The sequence below is a fragment of the Musca autumnalis genome, unplaced genomic scaffold, assembly GCF_047663935.1.
Source record: "Musca autumnalis isolate F117 unplaced genomic scaffold, ASM4766393v1 scaffold_5, whole genome shotgun sequence".
NCBI lineage: Eukaryota > Metazoa > Arthropoda > Insecta > Diptera > Muscidae > Musca > Musca autumnalis.
This window is the reverse complement of record NW_027412088.1, coordinates 169,796,851-169,823,204: the sequence shown is the minus strand read 5'-3', so window position 1 is coordinate 169,823,204 and position 26,354 is coordinate 169,796,851. Positions and strand designations below refer to the sequence as shown.

Here is a 26,354-nt window from a genome sequence, read left to right as displayed (position 1 = left end):
CTTGGGGTCTAAAACCATTATTTCGATGAGGCACATTTTGCCCGTATGCAAGTGTATATACCCTTCATAGCATAAAGGCTGAGGGTATAAAAAATAACTTTGCCAAAAATGGAATTTACATGTGAACATTTTCGTCCGATAATTATTCACAACTGTCCACGTGGATAATCATGGCAAGAGTGCATCGATTAAATTAAGCCTTTGTATGTCGATAAAGGACCATCCTATAGCACTATGAGAAACTGGTTTAGTGAATTCAATCGTGGCCGACACTCGCCGAAAAACGAAGGTCGTGAGAGTCGGCCAAAATCCGACGTTGTACCAGAAAAATATTAAGCCGTGCGTGAACGGATAATGCAAGATCGCCATGTTATATACCGTGGGATAGAGGCATTCTTGGGCATTTTTTCCACCAACTAATATTTGATATTGCATGAACACCTGGCCGGAAAAATTGATTATTCTCGTTAGATCCCGAAAAATTGGACAATCGCTCAAAAAGAGGCTCTTGTGGATTGGTGCAAAGAAATAGTTAATAAAAACGATCGTTGTGCTTCAAACGACGTTTATATGATCGACGCAGACGACGAATCATGGATCTATGCTTAGGAACCCGTAACAAAACAGGAATCGACCGTTTAGGTCTTCGAAAGTGAGCCAAATCCAACGAAAGTTGTTCATGAAAGAAGCACTTCGAAGCAAATCGTCGCCTGTTTCTTCGGCAAAACTGGCCGTGTGGCGACTATATGGCTTCAGAAATTTATGACGGTTAATTCTGAGTGGTACACTAAATTTTGTTTGCCAGAGGTCTCCTGAGAAATTCGAAAAACGAACAAAAGAAGGCGAATCATTCTGCATCATGACAATTCGAGCTCTCACACATCGATTCAAACCAGCGCCTGTTTGACCGGGCAAATCGTGAAATTGATGCGCCATCCGCCGTACAGCCCTGACTGGGGTGCCAATGACTTTATTTGATTCCAGCATATCAAGAAAAAAAAAAACGATTTTGGTAGCCAGAAGAAAGGGATTCAACAATTGGTTTGAGCGCATATATAGCGCCGAAGAAATACATCCTTACTCCAACTAAACAAGATCGACTTTAGAATTGTTGAGGAGGTATTACGGAGGTATGAAATCAATGATAGGGGCGTATCGGGCACATAGAATGACAGTTTTTGGGAATATATGATCTCATAAATAAACTGGAATCGAAGAAACTACAGTGTTTCTTCTTTGAATGCTTGTAGTGCCCCGTTTTATTGAAGTAAAAAATATTCTTAAGTACTAAGTATTAGAATAGGACTTAATATAACTTAGACTAGTGTGTAAAAGAGAGATGGAGTGTGCACATATATGTACGAACGCATATGCCATACAATCTTATGGAGAGGTCATAAACGCACTTCGTTATCTCATATGTGGCATGCAAACACGCTACACATGGTTATCAGTCTGCAGCATAGATTCCAATACCGTAATCTAACTCAAACATTCCACATGTAGCAAGGAAAAGTCTCTCACACAAGAAGACGGTCTGCCTACCACATGTTTATCATTCTCAAGTGGATTGTTTTAACTAGAAATCTCTTCCCTCTACACACGCAACAATCACCAACACATTCACTATCATTATTAGAAAATCAGGCTGTTCGCTACGAAAATAGGTCTCTTTTTGAAATCATATTCTCATTTGTTTTCCTTTATCTTCATCTAAACATATACACTACTCTTTTAAATAACATTTTCCCTTCTAGTTACTGGATTAAATGGATCAGGGGTCACCTAAACCTATATCTATTGTGGATGTCGCAACCTTTCACAATATTAGCATTAAAAAAATTCCACCCTATTCCAATAAGATTTGGCGATTTGTTGGGCATTTAATTGTACATAGATTTCTAAACAAAACGCTTCTAAGAATGTAGATGACTTATATCTTCTATATATATTGGATGCTTTGATGGACATGTGTTGCTGAGTAAAATATAATCGAAATCTGCGGTCAAGTGATTATCATAAAATGCCAAATATTTAAGACAGTTTTATACTTCATGTGCTGTTAACTCCAAATTTCTTGATTATAAATTTAGAAATTAAAAAATGTTGGTGGGTTTGCGGTTCAACTTTGAAGTCATAAAAACATTTTGATTACAACCAAATTCCTCACGCCACAAAAATGTGAGTCAAATTCTAATGGAGTGCTAAGTTTTGCACCGATAAAAATTGCAATCGTATCAACAAAAAATTCCATGAAAACCATGCTTCTTCCTGTGAAACAGAGTAAAAAAATTCCTTTGAATTCAATTAACTAATTTATTAAGGATTCCACAAAGAAGACAAGCAAATATGTGTAGGCCTTTTGACACCTCATCTCACACATTAGTTTGAATTACCTAAGCCGCATTTAAAGGCCGCATTTGGAAGTTAATTTGTGTACGACATGTGTTATGGGATCAATGCTGGAAATTTATGTCTGTTCTCCAGAAAGAGAGAGAATGAATATAATTCCTTATCACAACGAAATATCTTTCGAGATGTTATTGTTGTTATGCCACGACTACAAAAATTCCTTTAATTTCCTCAATATTTCTTGGATGTTTCGTTTCATTTGTTGTTAGAGTTACCGACAAGATGTTTGCAATACCTGTTGTTAGTGTTGCGTTCACATTTATTGTTCTGTTGTTTCCAAACATGAAAAAGGTGCGGTTGTTGTCATTTGACAATATTAAAAGCCGTAAATTATCTTATTGGATCTCACAAAAAGAGATAACAATTGGCAACGTTGTTTTTTTTTTTGTTAAAAAAATATTTTCAATTTTTGGCATTTATTGATTTACGGAGTTTTGTTGAAGAACTAATGACAAATGGCGAAGAAGAAATAACAATATATGACTGTATTATGATAGAAAATGTTAGGCGTATAGCAATTTCTAGAAGAAAATCTCTATGGGACAGCGGTTTCTGGTAAAATATGTTCGATGTATGCATATCGGTTTCTACAAAACCACTTGTATAACACTTACAAATTTGTATAGTAGTTTCTTATTATGCATGATTTTTATTATCTAGTAAAAAATATTTGAAGTATGCATATCGATTTCTATAAAAACCATTTGTATAACGCTTACAAATTTGTATAATAGTTTCTTATTATACATAATTTTTATTATTATACATAATTTCTTGGCATTTTTATCCCTAAAATCGATTTTATTTAATGAAAGCGGTGGTCTATGTCTGCGCCGCACAAAAAATTATAATGTTTTCTAATAAAATGTGATCAGAAAATAAAAGAATTCGTTTTATCACCCCATATTTTGTAGAGCTATTTATGCGTATATATTGATATATGTAAAAAACCATTTGTATAACAGTTGCATATCAATAATATAGCAATACACGTTATCAGTAAAAACTATTTTTAAGAATATGTTGACCGTACGACTGCATCGCAAAGATGGTTCGGACAGGAGATTATTGTGGAAATTGTTCGCCAGCCCACAGTTTAAATATAAAGAGTTTATTTTAGCAACCATATCTTGAAGAAGTTCTTAAATGTATAGCTTCATCAATACAAAATCATTTGTATAACAGTTTCAAATATATAACTTAAGGCGTAAAATCAACCGTTTATTGACAGTGTTATCCAGAAAAAAATTGTTTCTTTAAAGAAACCATTGGCCATATGACTGCGTTGCGAAGAAAATGTATAACAGTTTCAAATAGAAAATGTAAATTGGAGATCACACTATTTTAGACAATTTTCGTCGTTATATAGTTTAAATAGAACAGAGTAATTTTAGGGAGCCACCGTGGTGCAATGGTAAGCATGTCCGCCTTGTACTCAGAAGGTCTGCGGTCCCATAAGTTTACGTTCTCTTACATTTCCATGAAAAAAAAAAAAAATCTCTACAAGTGGTGTCGTAAGACATGCCGTTCGGACTTGGCGATAAAAAGTAGATTCCACATTATTGAGGCAATATGAATCGGCGTGCACTCATTGATATTGGAGAAGTCTCCGTTGTCCCCTCTGGGATGTTGTGGGAAAATATGTATAACAGTTTCAAATTTATAAAACAGTTTCATAACTAGAATATAATACATATAACAATATTTTATATGCAACATTATCAATAAAAACTATTTTTAAAGAAAATATTAAGCATTTATCAACAGTATAACAGTTTCTAATAGAAAATGTAAGTCGGACAGCAGATGATTGTAGAAAATGTTCGTCGTCCCACAGTTCCTAAGTAAAATGGGGAAGTCTCATAAACTTTCTTTGTTGTAGTTCTACTCAAACGTGCAACTGTTTCTATAAAAAATCATTCGTATAACAGTTTCATATTAAAAATGTTGTATATTTAACAACCTTTTATTGATTTTTTCTGCAGAACCTTGTTATAGAATATAATGGCGGTATAACTACTACGCTCAGAGGATGTATAACAGTTTCTAATAGAAAATGTCAGACGGTAGATTGCTGAAAAAATGTTCGTTATCCTGCAGTTTAAATAAGCGGGATTGGTTTTGTTTTACTTTTTGTGGAACTACTTAAGTGTATAACAGTATATTTTTATAACAGTTTCATATCAAGAATTTTGTACTGTAGAAAATATATATTTTTAGAACTGTATAACAGATTATTAGAAAAAATGTTAACTGTATAACAGTTTGTGACAAAAAGTTAGCTGTGTGACATCTGTCTTATGGTAAATGTTGAGCGTTTAACGGTATGTAATAGAAAATTTAATTCGTCGCACAGTTTTAAAAGAAAGGGTTGGTTTTATCATCTATTCTGGTAGAAATAGTTAGGTGTATAACAGTTTCTAGACAGTTATTTTATCAATCTAATAGCAATTTTGTTAGTTTTATCAGAACAATAGATTTGTTTTAGAGAAAAAATTGTCGTATTACTATATTTCACAGAAAATGTTAACTGTATAACAGTTTATTTCAATCTTGAGGAAACATAACTGAAACGTAAGCGATGCGTCCAATGTCTGCGACAAATTGACGAATCTGGGGAAGAGTGTTGCATCGGTCTACTAAAATAAAACAGCTTTGTACAAAGAATTTTTCCAATATAACACATGTCATTGATAAATACAGTTAACATTTCCAATGTAAAGTGTTAAATTAAACTTATAGAAAATTGTGTAATAATTCCGCATTGAAAATGTTGTCTGTATAACAGTTTGTGAAGGAAATTATTTGTATAACAGTTTATTTTAGAAAATAATATCTGTATAGAATTTTTAATACAGAAAATGTCATCTTTATAACAGTTGATAAAAAAATATTAGTCGTATAACAATTACTTATACAATCTTTTAGTATAATTGTTTGTATCAACTTGTTTGTGTATAGCACAAAAATGTTACTATAACTGTTATAAGCGAGAGAATACTTCCTGTATAACACTTATTTTACAGAAAATGTCATCTTTATAACAGTTGATAAAAAAATATTAGTCGTATAACAGTTACTTATACAATTTTTAGTATAATTGTTTGTATCAACTTGTTTGTGTATAACAAAAAATGTTACTATAACTGTTATAAAGGAGAGAATAGTTCCTGTACAACACTTAACCATGAATACCTTTATCGTTTTAATTACCTTTTTCAACACCGAAAATATTGCCATAATAACAGCATACAACAAAAAATGTGAGTCATATAGCAGTTTACGGCAGAAATCAGTCGTATAACAGTTGAATTTGACACAATTTATTAGTATAATTGTTGTGTTAATTTCAATCTTTTATCCATATTGCTATTTGTATTTGTAGTGTTGTAGATAAAACTGTTATAAGATGTCTGTTTTATGTTCTATAACAGTTTATGACAGACATCGTAGGTCGCATAGCAGTTTATAAGAGATACTGTTATATTACTAACAGTTTCTTGTAATATTTTTTTAATTATAAGTGTTTATAGAAATAATGCTTGCAGTATAACAGTTTCTTATATTAAATTTAATTATAACATTATATTAATTAGGTACAATAGTATGCACACCCGCCTTGCACGCTGAAGGTCTTGGTTTCGAATCCCCGGTCAGGCAATATCAAATTTTCAACGGTGGCAAAATACCCCTCAGTAATGTTGGCAACATTTCCTGAGTATTTCAGGCATGTAAAACTTCTCTACAAGTGGTGTCGTAAGGCACACCGTTTGGACTCGGCGATAAACAGTAGGTCTCATATCATTGGGCTAATATGAATCGGGGTGCACTCATTGATATGAGAGAAGTCTCCTTTGTCCCGCCTGGGATGTTTGGGATATCCATATTGCTATCTATGTAGCAACCCATTTACGTATAACTGTTATTAGTTGTCTATATAACAGTTTTTTTGTATTTTTTATTCGTATGACGAATAGACAAAAGAAGAAGATAACAGTTATACACAATTTTATAAACAAATGGGCCTGTTCCTTTATAACAGAAAATATTACCCGTTTAACTATTTGTATATAAAGTTCTGGGTCTATAATTTTCTTCCTGGAGAAATTACATTCTGTGTAAACTTTGCTATGAAAAATGTTCACATTATGGATATTTTTCGTAGGAGATTTAATGAATATAACAGTTTATTTCTACCCAAACAGGTTCTTATAGCCAATTTTTAGAAATTATTAGGCATATAACAATTTTTAAATTTGTTCGCATCATATTTTCTCACGGTATAACAATTTGTAACACTATAACAGTACATAGCAGGAAAAAAAAATATTTTGTACGATATTTTCTCACAGTTTATAATAGAAAATGTAACTGTATAACAGTTTATAACAGAAATGTAACAGTATAATATTTTATAACAGCACATATTATATGTTATACGCCACTTTCGCATACTTTGTAATAGAAAATGTAACTGCGTAACAGTTTATAACAGCAAAAAATATTTAATATGACACTTTCTAACAGTTTATAACAGAAAATGTATCTGTATAACTGTTTATAACCAAAAATGTAATTGTATACCAAAAATGTAGAAGTATTAAAATTTATAACAGAACATATTATAAGTTATACGACATTTTCGCACACTTTATAACAGAAAATGTAACAGTATAACAGTATATAACAGCAAAAAATTATTTTATATGACATTTTCTCACATTTTATAACAGCAAATGTAATTTAAAACTGTCAATAGCAGAAAATGTGACTGTATAACAGCAACAAAAATATTTTTTACGACACTTTCTCACAGTTTATAACAGAAAATTGAACTGTATAACTGTTTATAACAGAAAATGTAACTGTATAACAGTTTATAACAGAAATGTAACAGTATAATAGTTTATAACAGAACATATTATGTGTTATACGCCGCTTTCGCATACTTTATAATAAAGATGTAACTGTATAACAGTTTATAACACAAAAAAATATTTTATACGACACTTTCTCACAGTTTATAACAGAAAATTGTACTGTATAACTGTTTATAACCGAAAATATAAATGTATAACAAAAATGTAGAATATTAAAATTTATAACAGAACATATTATAAGTTATACGACATTTTCGCACACGTTATAACAAAAAATGTAACAGTATAACAGTATATAGCAGTAAAAAATTATTTTGTATAACATTTTCTCACATTTTATAACAACAAATGTAATTTTATAACTGTTTATAGCAGAAAATGTAACTGTATAACAGTTTATAACAGCAACAAAAATATTTTATACGACACTTTCTCACAGTTTATAACAGAAAATTGAACTGTGTAACTGTTTATAACCGAAAATGTGAATGTATAACAGTTTATAACAGAAATGTAACATTATAATTGTTTATAACAGAACATATTATATGATATACGCCACATTCGCACACTTTATAATAGAAAATGTAACTGTATAACAGTTTATAACAGGTAAAAAATATTTTATACGATACTTTCTCACAGTTTATAACAGAAAATTGTACTGTATAACTGTGTTTAACCGAAAATGTAAATGTATAACAACAATGTAGAAGTATTGAAATTTATAACAGAACATATTATAAGTTATACGACATTTTCGCACATTTTATAACAAAAAATGTAACAGTATAACAGCAAAAAATCATTTTATATGACATTTTCTCACATTTATAACAGCAAATGAAATTTTATAACTGTTTATAGCAGAAAATGTAACTCTATAACAGTTTATAACAGCAACAAAAATATTTTATACGTACTTTCTAACAGTTTATAACAGAAAATTAAACTGTATGACTGTTTATAACCGAATATGTAAATGTATAACAGTTTATAACAGAAATATGTTATACGCCACTTTCGCATACTTTATAATAGAAAATGTAACTGTATAACAGTTTATAACAGCAAAAAATATTTTATACGACACTTTCTCACAGTTTATAACAGAAAGTTGAACTGTATAACTGTTTATAACCGAAAATGTAAATGTATAACAAAAATGTAGAAGTATTAACATTTATAACAGAACATATTATAAGTTATACTACATTTTCTCACATTTTATAACAGCAAATGTAACAGTATAACAGTATAAAACAGCTACAAATTATTTTATGTGACATTTTCTCACATTTTATAACAGCAAATGTAATTTTATAACTGTTTATAGCAGAAAATGTAACTGTATAACAGTTTATAACAGCAAGAAAAATATTTTATACGACACTTTCTCACAGTTTATAACAGACAATTAAACTGTATGACTGTTTATAACCGAATATGTAAATGTATAACAGTTTATAACAGAAATATGTTATACGCCTCTTTCGCATACTTTATAATAGAAAATGTAACTGTATAACAGTTTATAACACAAAAAAATATTTTATACGACACTTTTTCACAGTTTATAACAGAAAATTGTACTGTATAACTGTTTATAACCGAAAATATAAATGTATAACAAAAATGTAAAAGTATCAAAATTTATAACAGAACATATTATAAGTTATACGGCATTTTTGCACACTTTATAAAAGAAAATGTAACAGTATAACAGTATATAACAGCTACAAATTATTTTATATGACATTTTCTCACATTTTATAACAGCAAATGTAATTTTATAACTGTTTATAGCAGAAAATGTAACTGTATAACAGTTTATAACAGCAAGAAAAATATTTTATACGACACTTTCTCACAGTTTATAACAGACAATTGTACTGTATAACTGTTTATAACCGAAAATGTAAATGTATAACAGTTTATAACAGAAATGTAACAGTATAATAGTTTATAACAGAACATATTATATGTTATACGCCACTTTCGCATACTTTATAATAGAAAATGTAACTGTATAGCAGTTTTAACAACAAAAACATTTTTTTATACGACACTTTCTCACAGTTTATAACAGAAAATTGAACTGTATAACTGTTTATAACCGAAAATGTAACTGTATAACAAAAATGTAAAAGTATCAAAATTTATAACAGAACATATTATAAGTTATACGACATTTTTGCACACTTTATAAAAGAAAATGTAACAGTATAACAGTATATAACAGCTACAAATTATTTTATATGACATTTTCTCACATTTTATAACAGCAAATGTAATTTTATAACTGTTTATAGCAGAAAATGTAACTGTACAACAGTTTATAACAGCAAGAAAAATATTTTATACGACACTTTCTCACAGTTTATAACAGACAATTGAACTGTATAACTGTTTATAACCGAAAATGTAAATGTATAACAGTTTATAACAGAAATGTAACAGTATAATAGTTTATAACAGAACATATTATATGTTATACGCCACTTTCGCATACTTTATAATAGAAAATGTAACTGTATAACAGTTTATAACAGGAAAAAAATTATTTTATACGACACTTTCTCACAGTTTATAACAGAAAATTGAACTGTATAACTGTTTATAACCTAAAATGTAACTGTATAACAAGAATTTAACAGTATCAAAATTTATAACAGAACATATTATAAGTTATACGTCATTTTCTCACATTTTATAACAGCAAATGTAACAGTATAACAGTATAAAACAGCTACAAAATATTTTATGTGACATACTCCCACATTTTATAAAATCACATGTAATTTTATAACTGTTTATAGTAGAAAATGTAACTGTATAACAGATTTTAACAGAGAGGTAACAGTATAAATGTTTACAATAGAACATTTTATATTTTATGCGACATTTTCGCATACTTTGTGACAGAAAATGCAACTGTATAACAGTTTATAAAAGAAAATGTAACTGTATAACAGTTTGTAACAGACAATATTTTTCTCTTAAAATTGTACCATTGCACCATTCGCCCTTGCTTATAGCATATTTTTTCATATAACAGTTTATTATGGAATTTCTATTCGTATTCAAAAGAACGTATCCCATTTCCATTCAAATTATTTCAAAATAACCTTCAAATTATCAAATGAATACCTCGATTTTCTTATTAGCAAATTACCCCCAATAAATCAATCAAACAAGCTGCTACCATGCAACTGGAACGGAAATCTTCGATTAACCATTACCAAAGCAAAACAGAGGGAAAACTTGCCTAAAACGAACGAACGAACGAACGAACGAACGAACGAAGAAAATCTTGCTGCAAAACTTATAAAGCCATCAACTCATCTTCATCAAATTAAAGATGACAAATGTAACCAGGCATGAAGTAGTTAACTACCAAAGAAGTTTTGTTTAGCAAAATGTTAGCAGCAGCTAAGCAATGTTACGAAAAATTCCATAGCAGCTAAAACAGCAATAGCAACATCTAAAACGTCTGTCCTTCTCTGGCCGGATTTCATTCATGCCTTTGATTGCCACAACATGCCTACAACTGTTTATTCAATACTACGCACCGCCATCATCATGTGCTCCCCAGCACCAGCACCACCATGCACCATTATCTCTTACAAGGGATTCTTTGGCATAGTCTAGAGTTAATTGTGTTTTCATTTGCATTAGATACGCTTGGTTTGTCATGGCTTGCTTGGTTTCGTTTGGCAAAAGAACACTTGTCGGCCGCTAGTCCGGATATGCCACCGCTTAGCGATTGCGTTAGATGCAGCAGTGAAGAAAACAAGTTGGCAATCAGGCAAGCTTGCAGCGGCAGCCTCCAACACCACCACCGCCGCCACATGCAATACCTGCCACAAAGTCTATACGGCTCACATTCTTGGCACGCAGCCAAAGTTAAGAGTTAGACAGACGGACAGACACGAAATCTACACGTTCCCTGTCTTTTTATTTTTGTTCAGAGACGACTTGGCACATGAAACCAGAGCTCAAGAATTCGCTGCGCCTGACTGCATTTGGCCTTGAGTTTCTAATGCAAAAACAGCCACAACAACAAACAAATAGCATAGAGGTAACAGAAAACCATGGCTTAGGGAGTCGCAAACGCAACAAACGAATGAATGACAGCCAAAACACTTGTGTTAGTGTGTTGGCGGATATAAGCGTTTTTGTTTCTTGTGCCGGGCCATAACTTCACAATCAGACAAACGAACAGAAAGCGCAGTTCTAATGATTCTGTCTTTTTTGCCAATGGAAGCACAAAAAAAAGCACGTTTTGGAAATCGAAAATAAATTTAATTTAGGTGAATTGTAAAAAAAATTATATTGGAATTTGAAAATAACGGTAGATCTTTTTATAAGACGAGAGGACGAACGAAGGAAGGGATGCAAGATATTAAAAAAATTATGTTTTTATGAGAAAACTTTATCCGGGTAATATTTTCGTTAGGAAAACATCAGCAGAAAAACATTTTCTATAGGGAAACCTAATCCGGATAACATTTTCTGTCCGAAAACCTAAACGGATAACATTTTCTATACGAAAATCGTATCCGTATAATATTGTCTATAAGGAATCCTTATCCGGATAACAATTTCTATCTGAAAAACATATCCGGATAACGTTTACTACACGAAAACTTTACCCCGATAACATTTTCCATATGAAAGCATTATCCGGATCAAATATTCAATGCGAATAACTTATCCGGATAAAATTTTCACTGCGAAAACCTTATCCGGATAAAATTTTCAATGCGAAAACCTTATCCGGATAACACTATCTATACGAAAACCTTATCCGGATAACATTTTCAATACGAAAACCTTAGCCGGATAAAATGTTCTATACGAAAACCTTATGCGGATAACGTTTTCTAAACGAAAGCCTTATCCGGATAACATTTTCTAGACGAAAACGTTATCCGGATAACATTTTCTAGAAGAAAACCTTATCCGGATAAAATTTTCTATACGAAAACCTTATCCGGATCAAATTTTCAATGCAAAAAAGTTATCCGGATGAAATGATCTACACGAAAACCTTATGCGGATAACATTTTCTAAACGAAAACCTTATCCGGATAAAATGTTCTATACGAAAACCTTATGAGGATAACATTTTCTAAACGAAAACCTTATCCGGATAACGTTTCTTAAACGAAAACCTTAACGGGATAACATTTTCTATAAGAAACCCTTTTCCGGATAACACTTTCTATAAGAAAAAACTTATGCTGATAACATTTTCTATAAGAAAACCTTATGCGGATAATATTTTCTAAACGCAAACCACGTCCGAATAATAATCTCTATACGAAAACCTATCCGTATAATATCGTCTATTAGATATCCTTATCCGGGTAGCAATTTCTATATGAAAAACACATCTGGATAACATTTACTGCACGAAAACCTTACCCCGATAACATTTTCCATATGAAAACATTATCCGTATCAAATTTTCAATGCGAAAAACTTATCCGGATAACATTTTCAATGCGAAAACCTTATCCGGATAACATTATATATACGAAAACCTTATCCGGATAACACTGTATATACGAAAACCTTATCCGAATAACATTTTCTATACGAAAATCTTATCCGGATAACATTTTTCAATACGAAAGTCTTATCCGGATAACATTTTCAATACGAAAGTCTTATCCGGATAACATTTTCTATACGAAAACCTTATCCGGATAACATTTTCTATACGAAAACCTTATCCGCATAACATTTTCTATACGAAAACCTTATCCGGTTAACATTTTCTATAAGAAAACATTATCCGGATAACATTTTCTATAAGAAAACCTTATCCGGATAACATTTTCTATCAGAAAACCTTATCCGGCTATCATTTTCTATACGAAAATTTTATCCGGATAAAATTTTTAATACGAAGATCTTATCCAGATAAAATGTTCTATACGAAAACCTTATCCGGATAACATTTTCTATACGAAAACCTTATCCGGATAACATTTTCTATAAGAAAACATTAACCGGATAACATTTACTATAAGAAAACCTTATCCGGATAACATTTACTATAAGAAAACCTTATCTGGATAACATTTTCTATAAGAAAACCTTATCCGGATAACATTTTTTATAAGGAAACCTTATCCGTATAATATATTCTATAAGAAAACCTTATCCGGATAACATTTTCTATAAGAAAACCTTATTCCGATAACATTTTCTATAAGGAAACCTCATCCGGATAACATTTTCTATAAGAAAACCTTAACCGGATAACATTTTCTATAAGAAAACCTTATCTGGATAACATTTTCTATAAGAAACCCTTATAAGGATAACATTTTCTATAGGTAACCCTTATCCGGATAAAATTTTCTATACGAAAACCTTATCCGGAATACATTTTCTATACGAAAACCTTATCCGGATAAAATTTTCTATACGAAAACCTTATCCGGATAACATTTTCTATGCGAAAACTTTATCCGGATAACATTTTCTATGCGAAAACTTTATCCGGATAACATTTTCTATACAAAAGCCTTCTCCGCATCAAATTTTCAATGCGAAAACCTTATCCGGATAAAATGTTCAATTCAAAAAGCTTATCCGGATAAAATTTTCAATGCGAAACCCTTATCCGCTTAACATTTTCTATACGAAAACAGTATCCGGATAACATTTTCTATGCGAAAACCTTATCCGGATAACATTTTCTATACGAAACCTTATCCGGTTAACATTTTCTATACGTAAACCTTATCCGTATAATATTTTCTATACGAAAACCTTATCCGTATCAAATTTTCAATGCGAAGAACTTATCCGGATAAATTTTTCAATGCGAAAACCTTATCCGGATAATATTTTCTAACCGAAAACCACATCCGAATAATATTTTCTATACGAGCACCTTATTATCCGGATAATATTTTTCGGATCCGGATAAAATTTTCTGTAAGGAAACCTTCTCCGGATAACATTTTCTATAAGACAAACCTATCCGTATAATATCGTCTATAAGAAGTCCTTATCCGGATAACAATTTCTATCTGAAAAACATGTCCGGATAACATTTACTGCACGAAAACCTTACCCCGATAACATTTTCCATATGAGAACATTATCCGGATAATGTTTTCTATACGAAAACCTTATCCGGATAACATTTTCTATAAGAAAACTTTATGCGGATAACATGATCTATAAGAAAACTTTATCCGGATAATATTTTCAATAAGTACAACATATGCATATTAACCATTATCCGAATAACATTTTCTATAAGAAAACCTTATCCGGATAACATTTTCTATAAGCATCTTAATATATTCCCATAAAGAATATCTGTTCAGTCCTCTACATCTGTCCATCTTCTGCTTTCAAATAGATGGATAGCTGAATTGGGTGGACAGTCATATAAAGTCTGCGTGATTCGATGTACAGATAGATACGTTATAAAAAAAACCCTCATAAGGAAGCTCTATGGAGGAGTAACCCAAAAAGATGAGCATCATTAGCATGTGAATACCCAGCAAAAAATGGCAGCAGCCACATCCTCCCCAACAAAGAAAAAAACCCCAACCACAATTCACCTCAAGTGTGTGAATGAATGAGTCCTCCTTATGGTCTTGACTGACTTTATCTGCTCTAGCATGTGTCGTCATCGTCATCTTTGCGTTTAACCGCATACTATTTTATTGTTGTTGTTGTTCAGTTTTTTTCCCTCTTTGTTGTGTGGAGGCGTGAAAAAATATAGCCTTACATAACAGGCTGTTGCGGATGCCGTTGCATGATGTTGGGTGCCGTTTGTGCTGAGGTTGCCGTTGTTTCGGTTAAGACATGATCTTGAAAGTTATGCAACATGCCCAAGTTGACATATTGACACCCTTTTCGTTTTTTTTTCTTTTGTTTGCTGGCGGTGTGGAGCATAAGGAGGAGTTGGAGCAGCAGATATCATGCATGCACATGCTCACAACATAAAAACTTATGCGGTGGCATGTTGAGGGTTTACAACTGGAAAACATAAAATTACATACCTGATATGACATGACAGACATAAAGAAGCAGACAACGACGTAGCAGTCTTCTTCCCTTTGACTTGGCATAAATTAAGCAGGAGGAGAAAAAACAGTTAAAGCTTAAAATACTTTGTAGTATTTTTTCAGCTTCCTGAAAATAAATATTTTTCTTACTCTTCTTTGTGAGCAACAATCATGGGATTAGCTGTGGGATCTTTTTTGAAGGGGGTATTTAAATTAGTTGCAGTCTGTAACTTATTGGCCATTGATGGGTTTTGGTGATATAAAAAGTTCAATAAACTCCAAGGATAACCAAGACGAATTTCAGATTTGATGGGGACACTCACTTATCGTTAAGACGACGAAATGAATTGACAACGATTATTGCCATACTCGTAATTGGCAATTAGTGAGACCGATAATAATAAAGATACACATTGGGCAAGTGGCTTAAAAGATATTTTAAGCAGCTTAACTTATAATACAGGGTGGTATAATAACATATTTTCTTATGTGCGGATAATATTTTGTTGAAAGAAATTATTTGAGGCTAAGGTTTATACCAGATATTTTTACTGTTTAAACATTATTGTCTGGACAAGATTGTCATACAGAAAATTTGGATAAAATTTTATATGAATATGGTTTTATTTTCGCATGAAAAACGTTATCCGGATTTAGTTTTAGTGTTATCCAGATAAGGGTTTCTTAGGGTAATTGGTATCCATAGAACGTTTTAATATAAATTTTTTTATCAGAATAGGGTTTTTCGTATAGAAAATGTTATCCGGATAAGGGTTTCGTATAGAAAATGTTATCCGGATAAGGTTTTCGTATAGAAAATGTTATCCGGATAAGGTTTTCATTTAAAAAATGTTATCCGGATAAGGTTTTCGTATAGAAAATGTTATCCGTATACGATTTTCGTATAGAAAATTTTATCCAGGTATGGCTTTCTTATATAAAATGTTATTCGGCTAAAGTTTTCCTATAGCAAATATTATTCGGATAAGGTTTTCGTATAGAAAATTTTATCCGGATAAGGTTTTCGTATAGAAAATTTTATCCGGATAAGGTTTTCGTATAGAAAATGTTATCCGGACAAGGTTTTCGTATAGAAAATGTTATCCGGATAAGGTTTTCGTATAGAAAATGTTATCCGGATAAGATTTTCATTTAAAAAATGTTATCCGGATAAGGTTTTCGTATAGAAAATGTTATCCGTATACGATTTTCGTATAGAAAATTTTATCCAGGTATGGCTTTCTTATATAAAATGTTATTCGGCTAAAGTTTTCCTATAGCAAATATTATTCGGATAAGGTTTTCGTATAGAAAATTTTATCCGGATAAGGTTTTCGTATAGAAAATTTTATCCGGATAAGGTTTTCGTATAGAAAATGTTATCCGGACAAGGTTTTCGTATAGAAAATGTTATCCGGATAAGGTTTTCGTATAGAAAATGTTATCCGGATAAGGGTTTCGTATAGAAAATGTTATCCGGATAAGGTTTTCGTATAGAAAATTTTATCCGGATAAGGTTTTCGTATAGAAAATGTTATCCGGATAAGGTTTTCGTATAGAAAATATTATCCGGATAAGGTTTTTATATAGAAAATGTTATCCGGATAGGGGTTTCGTATAGACAATGTTATCGGGATAAGGTTTTCGTATAGATAATGTTATCCGGATAAGGTTTTTATATAGAAAATGTTATCCGGATAGGGGTTTCGTATAGACAATGTTATCCGGATAAGGTTTTCGTATAGATAATGTTATCCGGATAAGGTTTTCGTATAGAAAATGTTATCCGGATAAGGTTATCGTATAGAAAATGTTATCCGGATAAGGTTATCGTATAGAAAATGTTATCCGGATAAGGTTTTCGTATAGAAAAATTTATCCTGAAAAGGTTTTCATAAATAAAATTTTTTATCCGAATAAGGTTTTCGTATAGAACATGTTATCCGTATAAGGTTTTCGTATTGAAAATTTTATCCGGATAAGGTTTTCGTATAGAAAATGTTATCCGGATAAGGTTTTAGTATAGAAAATGTTATTCTGATAAGTTTTTCGTATAGAAAATTTTATCCGGATAAGTTTTTCGTATAGAAAATGTTATCCGGATAAGGTTTTCGTATAGAAAATGTTATCCGGATAAGGTTTTCGTATAGAAAATGTTATCCGGATAAGGTTTTCGTATAGAAAATGTTATCCGGATAAGGTTTTCGTATAGAAAATGTTATCCGGATAAGGTTTTCGTATAGAAAATGTTATCCGGATAAGGTTTTCGTATAGAAAATGTTATCCGGATAAGGTTTTCGTATAGAAAATGTTATCCGGATAAGGTTTTCGTATAGAAAATGTTATCCGGATAAGGTTTTCGTATAGAAAATGTTATCCGGATAAGGTTTTCGTATAGAAAATGTTATCCGGATAATGTTCTCTTATATAAAATGTTATCCGTATAAGGTTTTCGTATAGAAAATGTTATCCGGATAAGGTTCTCTTATAGAAAATGTTATCCGGATAAGCATTTCTTATCGAAAATATTATGCGGATAAATATTTCGTAAAGAAAATGTTATCCGGATAAGGTTTTCGTATAGAAAATTGTATCCGGATAAGGTTTTCGTATAGAAAATGTTATCCGGATAAGGTTTTCGTATAGAAAATGTTATCCGGATAAGGTTTTCGTATAGAAAATGTTATCCGGATAAGGCTTTCGTATAGAAACTGTTATCCGGATAAGGTTTTCGTATAGAAAATGTTATCCGGATAAGATATAGAAATGTTTTCGTATAGAAAATGTTATCCGGATAAGATATAGAAAATGTTATCCGGATAAGGATTTCGTATAGAAAATGTTATCCGGATAAGGTTTTCGTATAGAAAATGTTATCCGGATAAGGTTTTCGTATAGAAAATGTTATCGGGATAAGGTTTTCGTATAGAAAATGTTATCCGAATAAGGTTTTCGTATAGAAAATGTTATCCCGATAAGGTTTTCGTATAAAAAATGTTATCCGGATAAGGTTTTCGTATAGAAAATGTTATCCGGATAAGGTTTTCGTATAGAAAATGTTATCCGGATAAGGTTTTCGTATAGAAAATGTTATCCGGATAAGGTTTTCGTATAGAAAATGTTATCCGGATAAGGTTTTCGTATAGAAAATGTTACCCGGATAAGGTTTTCGTATAGAAAATGTTATCCGGATATGGCTTTCTTATATAAAATATTATACGGCTAAAGTTTTCCCATGGCAAATATTATTCGGATAAGGTTTTCTTATCGAAAATGTTATCCGGATAAGATATTCGTATAGATAATGTTATCCGGATGAGGTTTTCGTAGAGAAAATGTTTTCCGGATAAGGTTTTCGTAGAGAAAATGTTATCCGGATAGGGTTTTCGTATAGATAGTGTTATCCGGGTAAGGTTTTCGTATAGAAAGTGTTATCCGGGTAAGGTTTTCGTATAGAACATTTTATCCGGATAAGGTTTTCATGTAGAAAATTTTATCCAGATAAGGTTTTCGTATAGAAAATTTTGTCCGGATAAGGTTTTCGTTTAGAAAATTTTATCCGGATAAGGTTTTCGTTTAGAAAATTTTACCCGGATAAGGTTTTCGTATAGAAAATTTTATCCGAATAATGTTTTCTTATAGAAAATGTTATCCGGATAAGCTTTCCGTATAGAAAATGTAATCCGGATAAGGTTTTCGTATAGAAAATTTTATCCGAATAAGGTTTTCGTATAGAAAATTGTATCCGAATAAGGTTTTCGTATAGAAATTTTTATCCGAATAAGGTTTTCGTATAGAAAATGTTATCCGAATAAGGTTTTCGTATAGAAAATGTTATCCGGATAAGGTTTTTGTATGGATAATGTTATCCGGATAAGTTTTTGTATGGAATATGTTATTCGGATAAGGTGTTCGTATAGAAAATGTTATCCGGATAAGGTTTTCGTATAGAAAATGTTATCCGGATAAGGTTTTCGTATAGAAAATGTTATCCGGATAAGTTTTTCGTATAGAAAATGTTATCCGGATAAGGTTTTCGTATAGAAAATGTTATCCGGATAAGGTTTTCGTATAGAAAATGTTATCCGGATAAGGTTTTCGTATAGAAAATGTTATCCGGATAAGGTTCTCGTATAGAAAATGTGTCCGGGTGAGCTTCTCTTATGTTATCTGGATTTGGTTTTCATACAGAAAATCTTATCCAGATAAGCTTCTATTATAGAAAATGTTTTCCGTATAAAGTTTTTATAGAAAATGTTATCCGGATAAAGTTTTTCTATAAAAAAAATTATCTGTATAAGATTTTCCAATAGAAAAATGTTTTTCGGTTAAGTTATTCGTATAGAAAAATTTATCCAAAACCCTAAACTTCGACACCATCTAATAAACTTACCACAAAAAGTGTTAATTAGAAAATGATGTGAGTTTATTTAGGTTTCTGACCACACACATTAGCTTTTCAGCCTCTAATGAACTATAAAGCAATGCCATTCCAATAAAAAACAAAAAAAATCATTTTTTTAATATTTGCCAAGCACGGAAATACATCATCAATAGGCCAAAGACAAAGCTGACAAAGAAACCGGCCGGCATTTAATGAAATATGGTGTTTTTTGTTTTTGCAAAAGTTTTATTGGCCTCAACCATTTGGCCTCTAGTAAGGCTACTGTGGCATAGGTCAATGTTCGATCTGTTTGCTATTTGAGTTGTTATTGTTACTTTACTTTGTGGTAAACTTCGATTGGCTCTTTCAATTATTTGATTAACAAATTGTGTTGATTTTGTGGCAGGGGAGCCTCACTTTCTGTGTGGATTCATTGATAGAGTCAAGGTGTTCATAACACATCTCCTCACTCTCTCTCTTTTTTGGGACTGAATTAATTCATTGTTTTATTTGTTTTCTTTTTTCTATTGTTTGTTCTTGAACTATCCAACTATCCCCGATTCAGTGTTTCTAATAACACCTTTTGGCCATGGGAAGCAAATAATTATGATATATGGTTTTGTGGTTTGTTGGTTGAAAGGAGATGATACTGCTTTTCAATCGGATTTTTGTTTAGCTTTGTTTGTGGGCTACCTATCAATTAGCATATTGGTGTAAGGTAACAAAATAATGTTCATTAGCGATGGATGGAACGATTTTACTGATAAATTTTGTTTTGGTTTCTCTTTTTTTCTGTAAAAATCACGCTCAGGTGATATTTTCTATAAGAACACCTTATCCGGATAACATTTTCTATGAGAAAATCTCATCCGAGTAAAATTTCCTTTACGAAAACTTCAAACGGAAAAAATTCAACACAGCAAAGCTTTATCCGGCTAACAATTTCTTTAAGAAAACTTCAATCACTGATTCTTTTCTAGGCCCCTTTATAACAAAATTGCCTTAAAAATATATTAATGCCTATTTTACTCACCTTTGGTTCCCTTAACGTCTCCGAGGTCTGTGTGGCCACACCAACACCACCTCCGCCGCCACTACTACTGCTACCATTCGTGACCACACCATTAACACGATACCGGGAACGAATCTCTTCTTCCTTCACCATATACTTGTCTTTATCTTTTGGCTTAACGGTCTGCTGAGTGCCGGCACTACTGCTGGTGCTGCTGCTCACACTCTTACGTTCGGGATCTTTTTTATCTGCACTGCTACCGGTAAAGAGTTGTTTGACTTTCTCAAAGCCACCCAATTTCTTTGATCGCTTCAATGTTGAGGTATTAGTTTTCTCCATGTCATGATGAGCCTGCACAGTTTGTGATTGTTGATCGCGCCGCTTTAGGGTGGTGCTGCCGCTACTGCTGGGATATTTATCCAGATGTGGATCAAAGTGTGAACCATCATCAATGGATCTTTCGCGATAAACATAATTTTCTGAGCGTTTTTGTGGGCGTTCATGTTCACAATAGCGACGTTCTTTCTTTAGGAAGCTTTCACAGGATTTGATGTTGTCGTCTGTGGTGGGTTTGCGCCATCTGCGGGAGAAGATAAAGAAGTCGGAGGTTAATACTGAACATTAAAAGTTCGGATAAGGTTTTCATATAGAAAATGTCGTCAGGATAAGGTTTTCATATAAAAAGGTTTTCGTATAAAAATGTTATCCGGATAAGGTTTTCGTACAGAAAATGTTATCCGGATAAGGTTTTCGTACAGAAAATGTTATCCGGATAAGGTTTTCGTATAGAAAATTTTATCCGGATATGGTTTTCGTATAGAAAATATTATCCGTATAGAAAATGTTATCCGGATAAAGTTTTTGTATAGAAAATGTTATCCGGATAAGGTTTTCGTATAGAAAATGTTATCCGGATAAGGTTTTCGTATAGAAAATGTTATCCGGATAAGGTTTTCGTATAGAAAATGTTATCCGGATAAGGTTTTCGTATAGAAAATGTTATCCGGATAAGGTTTTCGTATAGAAAATGTTATCCGGATAAGGTTTTCGTATAGAAAATGTTATCCGGATAAGGTTTTCGTATAGAAAATGTTATCCGGATAAGGTTTTCGTATAGAAAATGTTATCCGGATAAGGTTTTCGTATAGAAAATGTTATCCGGATAAGGTTTTCGTATAGAAAATGTTATCCGGATAAGGTTTTCGTATAGAAAATGTTATCCGGATAAGGTTTTCGTATAGAAAACGTTATCCGGATAAGGTTTTCGTATAGAAAATGTTATCCGGATAAGGTTTTCGTATAGAAAATGTTATCCGGATAAGGTTTTCGTATAGAAAATGTTATCCGGATAAGGTTTTCGTATAGAAAATGTTATCCGGATAAGGTTTTCGTATAGAAAATGTTATCCGGATAAGGTTTTCGTATAGAAAATGTTATCCGGATAAGGTTTTCGTATAGAAAATATAACGGATAAGGTGTTCGTATAGATTATGTTATCCGGATAAGGGTTTCGTATAGATTATGTTATCCGGATAAGGGTTTCGTATAGAAAATGTTATCCGGATAAGGTTTTCGTATAGAAAATGTTATCCGGATAACGTTTTCGTATAGAAAATGTTATCCGGATAAGGTTTTCGTATAGAAAATGTTATCCGGATAAGGTTTTCGTATAGAAAATGTTATCCGGATAAGGTTTTCGTATAGAAAGTGTTATCCGGATAAGGTTTTCGTATAGAAAATGTTATCCGGATAAGGTTTTCGTATAGAAAATGTTATCCGGATAAGGTTTTCGTATAGAAAATGTTATCCGGATAAGGTTTTCGTATAGAAAATGTTATCCGGATAAGGTTTTCGTATAGAAATTGTTATCCGGATAAGGTTTTCGTATTGAAAATGTTATCTGGATAAGGTTTTCGTATCGAAAATTTTATGCGGATAAGGTTTGCGTATAGAAAATTCTATCCGGATAAGGTTTTTGTAAAGAAAATGTTATCCGGATAAGATTTTCGTATAGAAAATGTTATCCGGATAAGGTTTTCGTATAGAAAATGTAATCCGGATAAGGTTTTCGTATAGAAAATGTTATCCGGATAAGGTTTTCGTATAGAAAATGTTATCCGGATAAGGTTTTCGTATAGAAAATGTTATCCGGATAAGGTTTTCGTATAGAAAATGTTATCCGGATAAGGTTTTCGTAGAGAAAATGTGATTCGGATAAGGTTTTCGTAGAGAAAATGTTATCCGGATAAGGTTTTCGTAGAGAAAATGTTATCCGGATAAGGTTTTCGTAGAGAAAATGTTATCCGGATAAGGTTTTCGTAGAGAAAATGTTATCCGGATAAGGTTTTCGTATAGAAAATGTTATCCGGATAAGGTTTTCGTATAGAAAATGTTATCCGGATAAGGTTTTCGTATAGAAAATGTTATCCGGATAAGGTTTTCGTATAGAAAATGTTATCCGGATAAGGTTTTCGTATAGAAAATGTTATCCGGATAAGGCTTTCGTATAGAAAATGTTATCTGGATAAGGTTTTCGTATGGAAAATGTAATCCGGATAAGGTTTTCGTCTAGAAAATGTTATCCGGATAAGGTTTTCGTATAGAAAATGTTATCCGGATAAGGTTTTCGTATAGAAAATGTTATCCGGATAAGGTTTTCGTATAGAAAATGTTATCCAGATAAGGTTTTCGTATAGAAAATGTTAGCCGGATAAGGTTTTCGTATAGAATATGTTATCCGGATAAGGTTTTCGTATAGAAAATGTTATCCGGATAAGGTTTTCGTATAGAAAATGTTATCCGGATAAGGTTTTCGTATAGAAAATGTTATCCGGATAAGGTTTTCGTATAGAAAATGTTATCCGGATAAGGTTTTCGTATAGAAAATGTTATGCGGATAAGGTTTTCGTATAGATTATGTTATCCGGATAAGGGTTTCGTATAGAAAATGTTATCCGGATTAGGTTTTCGTAGAGAAAATGTTATCCAGATAAGGTTTTCGTAGAGAAAATGTTATCCGGATAAGGTTTTCGTAGAGAAAATGTTATCCGGATAAGTTTTTCGTGTAGAAAATGTTATCCGAATAAGGTTTTCGTATAGAAAATATTATCCGGATTAAGTTTTCGCACTGAAAATGTTATGGGAATAAGTTTTTTTAGAAATCTTTTCCCAAGGTTAATGAATATATGTTGTCCTTACCTTGTCACCAAATCTCCATTGAAGGACTCTTTGCGAAAATCATTTTCAATACCCGAATCGCCCTTGTCAAAGCTACGCTGCTGCAATTTGTCTCTCTTCAAGCTGCTGTGCCAACGATCCTCACTGCTTAACCGACCATTGTTGACACCTCTATCAGAGTTTAGATCATAACGTTTCATATTTTCTGGTGACGAACGATATTGATCGGTTGTGGTGAATTGGGAATCAAAAGATTTCGGCTCATAATCGGTTATTAACTGCCTTTCCATAAGGGGAGAACTATCCCTTGTACCCTTGGTGTGAGTAAAAGAATCCAACCGCTCACGATGTCTTGTTTCCAAAAGCGATGGTGAACTATCACGTCCATTTTTAGTATACGAATCCAAACGTTCTCTGTGCCTCTGGGGCTCCATCAAAGGTGAACTTTCACGTATTACCTTGCCGGTGTAGGAATCCAAACGTTCACGGTGCCTAGTTTCTCGTACATGAGGTTTACCATCCGTATCGAATTGTGTTTCACGCTCATATACCTCTTTGACACCCCCATGACCATCATCATAGTATTTGGTATGCTTGTAGCGTGAGGTCTTTTCCATGGTTGAATTGGGTAGAGCGGTGCTGGTGGTGTTGATTGCTGTTGATGGTGAAATTATGTCGAGATGGCTCCTTTCAGGAGAATATTTGTTGAGAATTTCCTTGACCTCAGGCTTGTGATATCTCATTGGCTCATAGGAGTCTCTTACAATTTCCCTCTCGGGACTGAGATAACGTTTGGGGTTGTAGTTTTCCCTATCCTCCAGGTGACGTTCGTGGGAGTTTTCTCGGGAATTGTGATAACCATTGCGCTCTAAGGTACCGGAATCTCCAAAGCGACGTGTTAGTATTCTGGACTCTAAACGTGCCCTGCGATAACCCATATCATCATTGGGATTAATGTCCCGACTGGGGGTGTGATAACGCTCTGTTGTACTGTGGAAACCATTTTCCCTGGGTGGTGTTATGCTGCGTATCTTGGGGATAATGGGTGGTTCTGCTGGGGATTTGCTGCGTTTGGATTGATGTAACTCATCCTCATAGTATTTACGGGTCTCCAGGCCCAAACCCTCATCTTCATCGCTTAAGTTGCGTGGCGATAACATTTGCCAGGGCGAGGGGGAGAAGGAGCCCCCAATGTGTATGGTTGTGGTACCATTGTTGGTATTATAGCTTGGCGAGTAATTGTTGCGTTGACTAGTTCCAATGAAATCTGTTTCATCCTGGGCTGGCTTGCTTATGCTGCGATTTACCACTGTGGTGGTCACAAGCTCACGATCCGGTGTGAAAATGTCCCTTGAAGGAGAACGCATTTCTCTTACTGGGGAACGATATTCCCTTATCGGAGATCTGTTGTATTCCCTGCGGGGTAAAGTGGTTCGTGTGTGTTGTGGTTCATCCTGTAACTCCAATTGGGCATAGGTTATGCCCTCATTGGGCCTGATGTAGGAAAATGCTGGTCCGGTAATGGTGGGTGGTGGTGAAAACCTCTCCATGGATAGTCTCTTCACCATACCATTCACCGTATGACCCTTGGTGAGGGGTAACTTTTGGGCTGGCAACTGGGAGCTGTGCATGTTCTCTTGTGACTTGGCTTGTAGGGTTAAAATTTTCTCTTTGATAACGTCGGACACGGGGATGCGTCCCACCAAACTACCATCTACTTCAGCCTGGGAACGACTACGATTCAGCAACTCATTGATGGCACTTTCATGTTTTTCCTTATCGGTAATGGCCTCCGATTTACGACGTTCTCGGGTGGCGTGCTTGGCAAAGTCTTCCTCAAAATAATCGTCCTTGGAATCGTTTTCAATGATGGGACTCAATTGGCTGGGTAGATGTTTGTTAGACCCGGCCGATAATGCCGACTTGGGTTCTTTGAGGACTTTCTTTAGTTTATACGAAGAGGAGCCCACATCACTTTTGCTACGTACCAAACGGCGACCACCACTATCCTCAAAGCGAGGATCCCTTTCGGTTTGATTTAGATTTGTATCGCTTTTCCTGCTAAACAGGCTAAAGATGGAGGGCCTCTTGGGTGGTTTCTTAGCAGCAGCGTCACTGTTACTCCTGCTAACCGGCTTTGCTGGAGGTTTCTTCTTCCTCGAGGGCAAGGAGTGGAACTTCTTGGGATTTGTATTACCCGATGAATCTCCTCCTGAGCGTTTGGTTTTCACACGAAATGTGGGTATGTTATCACCATTCTCAGCTATACTCTTGTGGCGCTTAGCTTGGGCCAATACCAGGGCAGCCTCTTTTTGTATATTTTCGGCAGATAAATCGGCTGGCAGTTGATGATAGGCGGGGGCAATATACTGTTGGGGTGGTAGAAGATTTGTAGTTTCGAAATTCGTTGAATCGTTGGAACGTTTTCCTGGAAAGAAAAAAAA

General features: G+C 33.2%; 1 protein-coding gene across 2 annotated transcripts in view; it reads right to left on the bottom strand.

Annotated features, from left to right (window-relative positions):
• Nucleotides 1–26,354, bottom strand: part of blo (bloated) — a 445,168-nt gene that overhangs the window by 45,380 nt on the left and 373,434 nt on the right. For both annotated transcript variants that reach the window (XM_073955435.1, XM_073955436.1), the window contains 2 exons: nucleotides 23,932–26,338; nucleotides 20,755–21,313 (listed from right to left, as the gene is read on the bottom strand). In XM_073955435.1, the coding sequence (XP_073811536.1) occupies nucleotides 20,755–21,313; nucleotides 23,932–26,338 (2,966 nt within the window). The remainder of the gene's footprint in view (nucleotides 1–20,754; nucleotides 21,314–23,931; nucleotides 26,339–26,354) is intronic.